A 12,766-nucleotide genomic window follows, 5' to 3' on the forward strand; every position below is an offset into this window, starting at 1 on the left:
TTTTGCACTATGTTCTTCTTAGCTATAAACTTTGATCGTAGAAAATGAGGTTTAGTCTCTGTCATTTCTCAATCACTTATTACCTAGTTCTTTGTTCAAAACAGTGAGGTCTCTATATGTGTCAAACTATAGAAGATTTAGGTAATTGATAGCCAATCATGGATTCTTTTTGTATATCCACTGCCTCCAGCATTATTGTAGCATCAGTGTCACTGCTTGAGCGTTGATGCTCGCATGTCTTCGTCATTTTATAGGATGTAATGGGTGGTGGAACTGGCACTGGCGCAGCCCCTGTAATTGCCAAGGGAATTGGTATATTGACGGTTGGTATTGACACAACGCCTTTCTCATTTGATGGGCGAAGTAGCAATGGTCTGGTATCAAGAAGGGCTTGCATCTAATATCTCCGAGATAATGTTGACACTCTCATGTCATTCCAAATGTCTCTCAGTCTACTCCGGTAATGGAAGCATTTAATCTAGCTGATGATATACTTCATCGGGGGGTTAGTGGGATATCTGATATCATTGCGGTATAGCTTTTTCATGGACTTCAGTGTGATCATTTATCCAAAATTGAATATGTTCTTTTGGCGGCATAATTGGATAAGCATAACAAACATATCAAAGTAGTCTAGTTGACCTTACAAGCTAGTAGATTTGGTGTGGTAAAGGAATCAGTCTAATGAGTTGGATACTGAAAATAACCATAACATATATATTCAATGTTACTCAACTATTGCGCATTTTATGTCATGTTGTATTAAAGAAAGACTAGAACTTGAATTTCTTTAAAGCAAAGTTTCATTTTGTTCCAATCATGCTGATTCTTTCATTCTACTGGTAAGAAATGAAGTACGATTTGTATGAGATTATTTAAAACAATCTAGACTTTAATTACATAATCAATGAGATCTCATGTTAGTTATATCTTCCTTCTCCTCGCCTACTCCTGCCTCCTCCTCTCTAGCCTTCTGCATCCTCCTGATCTATCTCTCTTTGGATGGAGAGACCTCCTTCGACCATCCTAGACCAATACCAGGTGTGATTCATATCTATAAAAAGGCTCAACTTAGAATCACCACAAACAGCGGCATATGTGATGAAATTTCTTAATGTCAAACCCTTGAGCAACGAGCCACTATTACCATCTCCCGACACGAGGAGTATATGGCGAGAAGAATGTGACTGAAGAAGGGAATCGAAGGCATGTAAAAGAACTGATTGAGTCATGATTAACTCCGTCAAATCTTTCTTTGGATATCGTTTTACTGCAAAAATAAAATAAGTTAGACAACTAAATAAGAAATAATGAAATGGTACAAAACTGGGTAAGTTGTAAAGCTGATCGTCTTGACACGTACCGCAAGCTGGTTTACCACAATATGAACCTCTACTCGGATTCAACTTGAATTCGTACCCACGAGTCTTCAAAAACGTACGACAACTTTTATTATATTCATTGTCAATTCCATAACAATAAATTTGATAAGAAACATGTAAGGTTGGGTCGCATGTTTTCAAGGCGTTTTCAATTTGGTTCCTTAGGTCATTCAATCTCCCATGATCATCCGGTAGTTGTGTAGTATCCATGTCTATAAAAACCGTCACCGCTTTTGTTATATCCTTATTCAGAGCCGGATCTCGAGCCGGATCCGGAGCAACAAGGTTGCGAGCACGAACCGGTTTTTTGGGAAAAGACCAAGGACCGTCTGACAAAAATGAAACGAAAAAAATAAATCATCACATCGATCGAATTAGAACTGCTAGTTAACTGATTATATATCGATAAGACCAAGTCAAAACAAACAAATTCTTATGGAACAAGAATAGATACGCGATAGAAAGAGAATCTTACCCTGTTTTTCGTTTTCCATTGTTTTCGACGGAGAAATCGCCATTTTTTTTTCTTTAGGAAATTAGGGGTAGAATGGGTCTGCGAGTGAGAAAGAAATCTATAATACGTGAAACTTTTGCACAAATAAATAAGGAAATGTCACTACGTGAAACAGATGAAACGGCGGCGTCTTGAGCCTGTCAATTTCATGCTTGGTATCCACTAATCTGTATGTTAATTGGCCAACAATTTTAGTAAGTTTTTTAACGTGTGGGAAGTGTTGACAGATAGTTTTTTTTTTTTTTTTTTTTTAAATTAAGGTGTTATCTGTATTATATGTGACGTGTGATTCAATTGTTTTCGAAGAATTATACTAGCAAAACGTGTACGATGAAAGAAAGTCTGTCAATTTCATGTTTGGTATCCAATAATCTCTATGTTAATTGACCAACAATTTTAGTAGTATTTTAACGTGTTCAATGAATCTGTCAATTTCACATGCTTGGTATCCAATAAGGCAATAATCTCTATGTTAATTGGCCAACAATTTTAGTAAGTTTTTTTTTTAACGTGGACGATGAAAGAAAGTCTGTCAATTTCATGCTTGGTATCCAAAAATCTGTATGTTAATTGGCCAACAATATTAGTAAGTTTTTTAACGTGTGGGAAGTGTGGGACAGATAATTTCTCCATTCATTTTTAGATTTAAGCATGGAATGAAAAAAAAAAAAAAAATCAAATATATGTTACGCGTTTTACGACTCAACAAGTAAAAAACTAAAGTCACCCACTCACAATGTTAGTAACAAACTCAAGAGACTTTCTATAAAGAGGTGCTCGCCCGGTTTAATCAATTTGGCTCAGTAATTTCGTTTAGGATTTCGGTTTAGATCATCATTATATTTTGTTTAGGACCCGGCGTAATCCAAGTCCAAACCGTTTTCAAATTTCCCACTAAAAATGTTCGTTGTTGGGACTTTGAAATTAAGCATCTTCATGGTTGAGCCATACAAAGAAAGTGATCAAGTGGTGTGTGCATGCGTACAACACAAAACAGCATGACCAAAAAGGGTCCAAGATACGCATTTTCTTGATGTTTTTGAACAAATTAAACCCTGTCTGAAAGAAAATTTAACTACTGAAATACGAATCATACAAGCTGAGGATGAAGAGATCAGAATTTCAGATATGTATCTTCAAAACTTAAAACACTTACTTAACAAATGAGGAGACATGTGCAACTGTTCATCTCCTTTAGAAATTCATGAGTTCTCTTGCGGTGTTTGAAAGCTGATTCTGCATGAGAAAAATACAGAGAGGTAGTAAAATGCACAACTGAAAAATTGCAACTCAAAGGAATTGCAAAACATAGTAAGGAACTTATGTTTTGCAGCTGAGAAGTCAGCACCTTCTCTGGCTTCATCCTCAGCTTGTATGGAGAATGTCTCCCGCTTTATTTTTGCATCATTAGTCAGATTATTAACAGCAGAGACATGTTCGTGCAAGACAATTTTTGTTGGAAGAGACGGCATCTTTGAAATCATGAAGTCTTGAATCAACCTGCCAGGCAAAACATACAGTTTATGTTGCAAAAAAAAAGGAAGAGAGAAAAAAACAAATAAAGGAAGAAGCAACGAACCAATTCGTGTTGGCCATGGACGAATGTGTTGGATTATCAAAGGACTTTGATAAATAAACAGAGAGACTTGACGAGAGAGACAGAAACAGATGAGTTGTGAAAACTGAAACTTTATTAATTGAGAATCTGAACTGTGTTACAAACAAAGACAACGTGTTCTTATAGTATTCATCCAAACAACACTAATAACAAGAGTTGTAACTCTTAACATAACTACCCTTAAGACAAGACACACCTCTAATTAAATAAAGCAAGCGACCAAACTCAACTAAAATCTAACAGAATGTGACTTGAGACTAGGTTAGTTAAATCTGCTATAAGTTTATCTGTATCAGATTTTGACTGAGCTTGCACAACACATATCAGTTATAGATGGGATCAAGCAAAGATGTTTAGCGTGAAACTTGCAGAGATGTAGTAGTATCATGACCTCGTCAGTCTTCTGAAAATAAAAAATTCTGTTTTATGTAACTATTATTTGCCTCTGCAACACGACTCTCAGAATTTTTAGACTCTTCCATAAGCTTCTGAAAGAACATACTTGTGTATTCAAACATCTCCTGTGTTTGCTCCATCGTTGTGTGGAACCTCTGCTTATAAGCAACAAAAGAGAAACAATCAGTTAACAACTCTTGTAAATCTCCAAGACCAATAAATGTTATATCTCAGCGCACTGACCTGCCTCAGTTCCCTCGCAAAGAGAACCATTTCTCCCTGATGGGACGAGAGAGTGCTCTGAAGTTCATCAAATAGCGACACTGTTGTCTCATCTCCTGAAGCAAGAAACTGAAATTGACGAGACAACTACTTCAAAAACACACCAAAAGTCACTAAAACAAAAGGAAGAAAGTTAACAAGGCATACCTCATCAATGGAACATGCACTTGAAGTAGTCAATGCTGAAACTTCCTCAAGACAAGCATATTCCAGTTTGCCTTGTGCAACCGAACTACATTCTGCACTGCCTCCAAGTGAGAACTATATAAATTCCTTGAAGCTCTAACCTTCTTTTTCATTTCTAGAATGGCCTACACAAACAAATTTGCAGATATTGTTACACAGACTGTCAGAACATTAACAAGTTCCAGAATAAATTTATGCTACCCTTGACCAAAAAAAAAACTAGACAAGACATAACTCATTGATTTTAGAACAAAACAGTTTTATACCTAGTTGTGGGCCTCTAAACGAGACTGGGACATTTTGTTAACACCCTGAAGGTGTGCATTTTTATGGGACAGACAAGAAGCAGCCTATTGAACAGATCGGAAATTTGTTCAGAAAATTGTACTTGATAATTGTCTATCACTTTTCTAATATCTGCACTGAGCTTGTCCTCTCTGCCCGAAAAGCAGCAAATCAAGATCGCATATTAACAGTTCTTATGAAATTGCTAATGAAAAGACAGGCCGAAGTAGTAAAATACAGATACCAATTTTTTGGTGTAATGAAGCAAAATGCAAGCTTGTCGAACCAGTACATTTTCTGGAAAAATGTGACATGTCAGAAAACTTTTTAAGCATTTGATAAGAGCAAACTAAAGAAAATACCAGCTTTTTTCTGCTCCCAAATGATGAAATATTTCTCCTTCATGGCATATTAAGATTTATTCAATTCCGCGTTTGTGGAAGCAAGCACTTTGCATGTTTGGCTCAAGTTTTTCTAGACAGCACATTAAAGTCCCAAGAGTATATTGATATTGATATAGTTATGAAGCACAGAAAGTCAATCTAAACATAGTAACAAATGCCTCGGTGATATCAAGCTTGCTGGTCAGATCAGAGCACTCCCGCACTTGACCTGACTTACTTATCTTGCAACTCCTAAAGTTGCAGGTCACAAAAATATGTAAATAACCATGTTCACATGTCATTTCTGAATTTAACGTTAGTAACATTGATCTAAAGAGTAAGAAGAAACTAACTTTTTGGTAATTCTCTATCTGACCATTAAGTTAGATAATTCTCTATCTAACTTTTTGTTAGTAACGTTAGTAACACAAATGCTACTTGATTTCCAAGTTAAAATGTTCATTGCTGGGATTTTGAAACTAAATAACTTAATGGTTGCGCCATACATAGAAAGTGTAGTGAACATGGGCAAAAAGGGTCCAAGACTCGCATGGTGTTGATGTTGATGTTTCAGAACAAAACCTTGTCTGAGCTCTTAGGTTTAAAGCGGAGGAATAATTAAACCAAACTAGCAAAGATGCTTAAAAATACAAGTAATATATTCTTTTGGCGAAACCTGAGATCAGATGATTTAGTTGAAAACAGAATTAATCAAACAACCACTACAATTTTAGGATTACAATAAGGAAGCAGAACTAAAATCTAAGTGAGTTTGATATAAAACAGCTGAGTCATGATGATCTCTGTGACTCATACCAGTAGTAAAACGGGAGATATGCACCGCTGCCTTATGTTTCTTCTTCCGCTCAATGGAAACAACTATTGATTGCGCGGCGGTTATAAATATCTGATTCGGCCGATAGGCTTTCCTCCATGCAATAGGTAGCCTAGCCATTCTGAGGTTTCAGGGTTTTTGGGTGCAGCCTCATTAGGCTGTACTAAGAGATTATTGTAACCTCTCGAAGCTGAACATTTAAGACATTCGATGAAGTCAATGTCACCTGGGATGTTGTTTGAGATGACGATCACATTTGATTCTGTAGAATACCTCAGAGGTAATGTATCTATTTCCCACAATTGAATGTCATGTATCATCCTATAAAATCTCGCATTCTTATCACCTGTAAAAATAATAAAATATACATGCATGATCGGAGAAAGAGATTACATATACATATATGTAAGAGAGACAAAGAGTTGAGAGAATTCACCTCCGGGAAGAAAGTAAATTTTGGCTTTCCGATATTCATCCACTAAGTCATCCGAGAACGATATCTTCTCAGCATAAGCCCATATTGTCATCTCACCAAAATATTCTTTTTCCTCAAGAACTGATTTGATTTTCTGATAGATCGATTGAGGATCAAGATCATTAGGGAGTGGTGAATCATCGACGTCCCAGAAGACGCCTGTCTTACGCCCATCAACGCGTGTAATAGGCCCTGCAAGGTTTCATAAAATGGAAATTCATATTAACCGTATTAATTTATTATATGACATATATCGATTAGAGGAAGAGAGATATCTTACTGGAAAAATCTTCATTCATGGTTTCGACTGAGATCACGATAGAATTGGGAGAGAAGAAAAAAAAGAGAGAGCAAATTAGTGTTTGCAAAACGGAGAACGCATGCATAAACAAATAAAAATAAAAATAGATCACGTAGTAATATTGTCAACACCTTGTGAGCATGAAGTATGAAACAGCTTTTCTGATGCCGCCTCATCATGAGGCTGTACCAAGAGAACATTGGACTCCTCCTCTTTCTCAGTATTAGTATAATAATCCGTATCAGTTTCCCAGCTAGTACAAGAAGAAGTATAGTCAACAATTCAATAGGCTTTTCTCCATTTAAATATCTTGTACAGTCAGATATGGACTCTGGAGTAAGAAACAGCTTTTCTGATGCGGCCTCATCCTCAGGCTGTACCAACAGAACATTGCGACCTCTGGATTTCAAAGCCGAAAGAACCCTCATGGACTCATTGTCTTCAGGGATTTTTTTGGAGATTACCATCAAATTGTGTGGCTTATCAGAATAGTTACATTCTATGCTCGTAATGTCCTCTATCATTAAATTAACTGAACCTAATACATATCAACACAGAGATCTAGGTTAGGTCATGACAGACATACATAAATATAAGTAGAAAAAGTGTTACGATGTTTAGGTAAAGGAATATACCTTTGGGGTTGTACATGATCATTCCGTCTTCGATCAATTTTTCATCCAAGGCTTCGGGGATCTCATCCTCACCATAAGCCTCGATTCCCACAAACCTACCACCAAAACCCATTTTCGAAAGAGCTGACTTGATATTCTTAAAAATCAAACGAGGTTCGAAATCTTCAGGGATTGGGTAATCCTCGACGTCCCAGTAGACGCATATGTAACCATCTACACAAAACAGAGAAGCATATAAACCATTACGAAGATACAATAGAATTACATCGATTTACCATTAATTTACTATGACTGAATACAAAATTACTGTATAAATATGGAAACGGAAAAAGAAGAGAATCGAATAGAGTAAAACTAAAATATAGATGACAGATCGATCGAATCAGATCTGGTAGTTGACTGATTACAGATCGCTAAGACGAAATCAAAGAAGCCAACCCTTACCGATCAAGAAAGAGAGAGCTTACCGGAAAAATCTTCGTTGTCCATGGTTTCGACGGAGAGATCGCCAGAGAATTTTGTGACTTTTTCTCTTTTGGAGAAACAAGATACTTAGCACACAAAACAAAAAAACAGCTTGGCTTTTTATTATCAGCGGATTATACGCTACTAGGTTTAGATCCGTTTTCAGCCGTTGGATCTCAATGTTAACTAACGGTTAGATCTGATCTGCGAACACAAGATTTGATTTTACCATTTTTTTTTTCTTTCCTTCTAAAATTTTTTATTAGACAATTGATATTACAATAGCATATACAAAGTCATTACAAAACTTCATAAAATAATCTATTACATAAGCAAAATTATGTGGCGCCACATACTGAAGATGGTGAAAAAAAAAATGAATTTGACGATGCTTCCTTTCAATAAGCCTTACTCGCTAACATGTTTAAAAACATGTTATGTTCCTTCTTCATAAGCTATCTTACTCGAATGTTATATGTATGCCATATTGACATTCTTTGTTTGAAACTCCACATCACATACCAAAAGCATGTTGCTCCTGGAATAAGTTTTGAAACCCGGACAATCCGATACCAATTATTCTGTATCGGTGTCATAGTGCGCATTATAAAGTATAGCTTTGTGCCGGTGTATTCCAATCGTATCATACATCTCAAACCAAAGACGTCGTTGGCGAGCTCTTCACGACAAGTATCTCCGATGAGATTCCGGGATTCCATATGCGTCGAGGGGCGCAAATTTGCATTAAACCCCCATTGGTAACTATTGCTAACAGACCCGGCATATCCGGAAAAACACCGTAAATGAACCATATCATCATCACACGGACAATTACGCCTCTGTGAAGAAGAAAGAAGACCCTGAGAACGAGAATCGAAGTGACATCGGCTATCGATGTGGAGACCCAAAATTGAGACAGACCCAACCATGGATTTGTTAAAAAAAGACATCATCATATCCAGATCACCATGTCCTACGCTACCAGACACACCTATCAGCGAAAACCCATCTCTTACTTTACCACACGAAATCAAAGTATGTTTACCTTACACAACTACAACATATAAAATCAAAGATTCGAAGGATAGTGTTAATAATATATATATATATATATATATATATATAAAATTGAAGATAGAAAAGATATGGCGACAAAAACAGCGATTTGGTTACGGTTTATTTATCAATCTTTTTTTCATCTTTTTCGTAACGTTTTCTTTCAAATTTACCGATAAAATAGATCAAATTTTTCAATGTTAAATCTTCTATCCTGATGTGATGTTTCTGTGGCGGTTAAAGAGATCTTCCCTCTATATCATCGCAGATCCGGAAGTCTCTTTCCTTCACAATTAGTTCAAACAATTCTTCGTGTTTTACTCTACCCTTTTAGATTCTACTCAATCCTTTTCAAAATGGCTGATAACTTGCGAATGGTTGTTCAAGACACCAATCATGGGGCTGATGATGCACCGACTACTCTTCCTGTGGCAATTATGGCCCAAGAATCGGCGGAGAATCAGTTCATTCTGTTGGGATTCACTACAAGAAAATTGTGATATTGCAACATAGAAAATTATTGCAATAAATCAATATATCGATCCGAATAATAGAATTGCAACAAAATTACGACCAACTGTATCTCGTTGCTGATTGAGCGTTGCAAATTCATGTTCGTCGCACATACGTTACAAAATTTGCAATGAATTAATTTCTCGCTAAGTATGTTGTATTAATGCAAAGACATTTTGGTAAGAAATTGGTCGCATAATTACAACGTATGTTTGCAACTTTGAATTGTCGTAAATCATTGCCATGCAAAACGTATAGCAAATAACCGTAGCAAATTTGTGATAACTAATTTGCTAGATACCTTCGTTGCATAAATTTTGTTACGATGACCAAAACAAAATTCATCGTAAGTATTGTCACATACAACTACTATTTTGCATTGTTATGACAATGTATGGCCACAGTTCTTTTGTGAATCACTTGGTCGACATATATTTTCATTATAATAATTTTGTTATATTTTCTATCTCGCACATGAATTATTACGAATTTATAATAATAAATCAATATAAAATTTCTGTAATTGAAAAAGTATAATAACACAAGTTTGAGTAGTAAAATAAAATAAATAAATGAGCAGCAACATATTCAACAGATTATAAATATTAAAATACTTAAAAACTCAAAAGACAAATAAAACCAAAATAAAATAATAAAAGAAATATATAGTTAAAAGAAAACTAATGATCTCCATCATATTCTCCAATACTTCAAGTTTTGTGACCGTTCCTTACTTCCTTGATTTCTGCAATATTTTGAAAGATCTCCTTCAACCAATGGATCGTTAAATGTCATATGATTCATCTGGATTTTTTTATTAAAAAAAAAAAGAGTTAACACTAAACTAAAGGTAACTCATACAACATTATAAATAAACACACCCAAAATCTAAATCAAATGATCCACTTATACTAAATCAAATAAAAATACAATATAAACAATTTCAAAAGTATGTATTGTTTTTGTCACCTTATGGAGAGAGAGGGTACACAATTATGGTGAACTAAGAAATGCATATGATCAATCTCCAATGTCCAATATGCTTCACTTTTCCACTTCCATTAGTCAAATTCTCTCCCGATGCCATATAAACAATGAAACGACCAAACAATTAAAGGATAAATCGCCAACATCCAATACACAACAAACTTTATAAGCTTTTAATAAGAATCATTATCAATATTATGACAATGAAAACTACCGAAAAATGAGAAAGGGTGTTGGATAAAGTGGTTCAAAAAGCAAATTGGTTTTGACATCGATCGGAGAATACGCCGTTCTTGATTATCTTGCCGCCGTTCACGGTGGTGTCTTATACCTAACAGTAACTATTTCTTATTCTAATTAAGAAGTCTAATCTACGGAAGCTTAATTTTTTGTTGGGCTTGCTAGCTAGTGTAGGAAACTCAAGCTTTTATCTTAGCTTCGATGAATTTGGTGGCTTAGAAAGTTGTTAAGATACCATTACCTAATCATAAGATTTTAAGATCTTATGTTCTAAGTAAAATGGAAAAGGGAATATACATATATATAGTAATAAAACGATAAAATATCTAACTGTTAAGAGAATCATATCCCAAAATCTGGAGTTATACAAAGATTTGACGTCAATGAAAAAAAATATGCCAATTATCACATCTTTGAGCTCATTAACCCCAAAAATAAACTGAATCACCTATAGTTTAATTATGTTTTGCTATTAAGTGAGCTACAAAGATTCGATAATGTAATTTCAAAGTTTGTGTAGAAAGTAAATGTTGCAAAAATGTTACTTAAATTATTGCAAATATAGTTACAAATGTGTCACATACTTGTACTATAATTTTCTTGCAAAAAAGCAATGAATCACTACCATTAGATGTTTCTCGTAAAATTTGCAAGAAAGTTTATACACGTTGTAAAAAAATTGTAAATTAGTAACGAAAATTTCCTACAAAAATATGTGTCGTAAATTTACAATGAATTTACAATAAAATTGTGATATGTATTTATCATTGCAAAAATATTGCAAAATTTATTGCAGAATTTTAACGAAAAAGAACGTTACAAAAAATATGTTGCAAAATCACTATTTTCTTGTAGTGATTACCGGTGATGCCAAGGAGACAAAATTTGTGTTCGATTGTTGCTTCCATGCCACGAGTTTGGGGTCAACCGGAACTGATTCGTGGATGAATTTCCAAGGAAACCAATTACAATTCATCTTTCCCTCTCAAGAATCGTTAGAGATGGTTATTCGACGAGGTCCATGAGTTTTCAATGATTGTGTGCTGATACTCCAACGATAACTTAGTTCGTGGAAAACAACAATTTATAACTCAATGAGGTGACACTAAAGTGGATAAAATGCAGACTGAAACAAAGCCTTACGAAAAAAAATCAATAACATACTGATAAGAGATCTTAAATGAGTCAATTAACTGTAAAAGCGAAGAAGACTAGTAGTAGCAAACTAGTTCATGCAGTTTTTCAACTGAGACAGGTCAGGCAAAAGGAGGGTCACAGCAAAACGAAATCAAAGAGACGAAAACCTTGGGCTGCCATTTCCTTCTCGACCTTAACCTGCATCTCACGTAGAGCAGCAGCTTCGTCCTCCATCTCCTTCAATCGTTTCTTCATCTCATCCAACTCCTAGTATCGATTATAACACCAATCAAACATATATACACGTGATGACAAAATCAATCGAGCGTCAATCACATTAAGATGAACGAAACAGTAAGAGAGAAAGAGAGAGAGTAGCAGACCTTAACCGCATCATCATCGGCGGCAGCCATATCCAAATCGGGATTGAGAGCCTCCATATCTCCATCCATCTCTCCGACGTCTGGAATTTCTCAACCGTTTGCTTTGTTTTCTTCAGAGAAGAAAGAGAGAAAAAAACGAAAAATAAATTTCTCCAATTACCCTCTAAAACTACACCAAGTAGACGTCTCTTAAGATGATTTTGTTCCTTACCTAAGAAACGCTCTTTAGTATAAATCAAGCTTTTGCATTTAATTTAATTCATTATTGTGGCTAGGATTTGGCTAAGAAACGCCCAATAATCATGCTCTAAGTCGAAAGAAGGGAGAAGCTGAGTCGGCAAAGAGAATAAGACATAAAATATCATTGTTTTGTCTACTTAGTAAATAAATAATTAAGCCACGGATTAGACATACTTTACCTAATCTCTTTTGTATAATTAATTAAGAGAATTTTTGTAATTCTAAAGTTAAGAGGGAAAAAAGAAAGAAATGAAACTCAGGTAAATACAATTCATCTTATTATTTATATAGATTAAAAAACAAAATGTAAATGTCAAATCTAGTTTTGGCAGACCAGATCTAAACCGTTCGTTAATAAACACTGAGATCCAACGACTGATAGCATGACACAGATCTAAACCTAGTAGCGAATAAGTCGCTGATATGAAAGGCAACACTTTCTTTTTTAACCTT

The 12,766-nt window shown here is 35.1% G+C and overlaps 1 protein-coding gene, 1 long non-coding RNA gene and 3 pseudogenes across 2 annotated transcripts; 1 reads left to right on the forward strand and 4 right to left on the reverse strand.

The window, feature by feature from the left end:
• LOC9299087 overlaps positions 1-538 on the forward strand; it is a 15,571-nt pseudogene extending 15,033 nt beyond the window's left edge.
• Positions 539-785: 247 nt separating this feature from the next.
• On the reverse strand, positions 786-1,732 carry LOC9299088. The gene is made up of 2 exons (XM_021018840.1): positions 1,364-1,732; positions 786-1,270 (listed from the first exon to the last, which is right to left on the reverse strand). The coding sequence occupies exons 1-2, from the start codon at positions 1,590-1,592 to the stop codon at positions 966-968; spliced, it is 534 nt and encodes a 177-aa protein (XP_020874499.1). The 5' UTR covers positions 1,593-1,732; the 3' UTR covers positions 786-965.
• A 1,366-nt stretch (positions 1,733-3,098) lies between these two features.
• Positions 3,099-6,001, reverse strand: LOC9299093 (annotated as a pseudogene).
• A 2,018-nt stretch (positions 6,002-8,019) lies between these two features.
• On the reverse strand, positions 8,020-8,691 carry LOC9299094 (annotated as a pseudogene).
• A 3,029-nt stretch (positions 8,692-11,720) lies between these two features.
• Positions 11,721-12,183, reverse strand: LOC9299095. The gene is made up of 2 exons (XR_002330587.1): positions 12,074-12,183; positions 11,721-11,957 (listed from the first exon to the last, which is right to left on the reverse strand). It is a non-coding gene; the product is annotated as an uncharacterized LOC9299095 (long non-coding RNA).
• Positions 12,184-12,766: the final 583 nt, after the last annotated feature.

This window comes from Arabidopsis lyrata (genome assembly GCF_000004255.2).
Source record: "Arabidopsis lyrata subsp. lyrata unplaced genomic scaffold ARALYscaffold_53, whole genome shotgun sequence".
Classification (NCBI taxonomy): Eukaryota; Viridiplantae; Streptophyta; class Magnoliopsida; order Brassicales; family Brassicaceae; genus Arabidopsis; species Arabidopsis lyrata.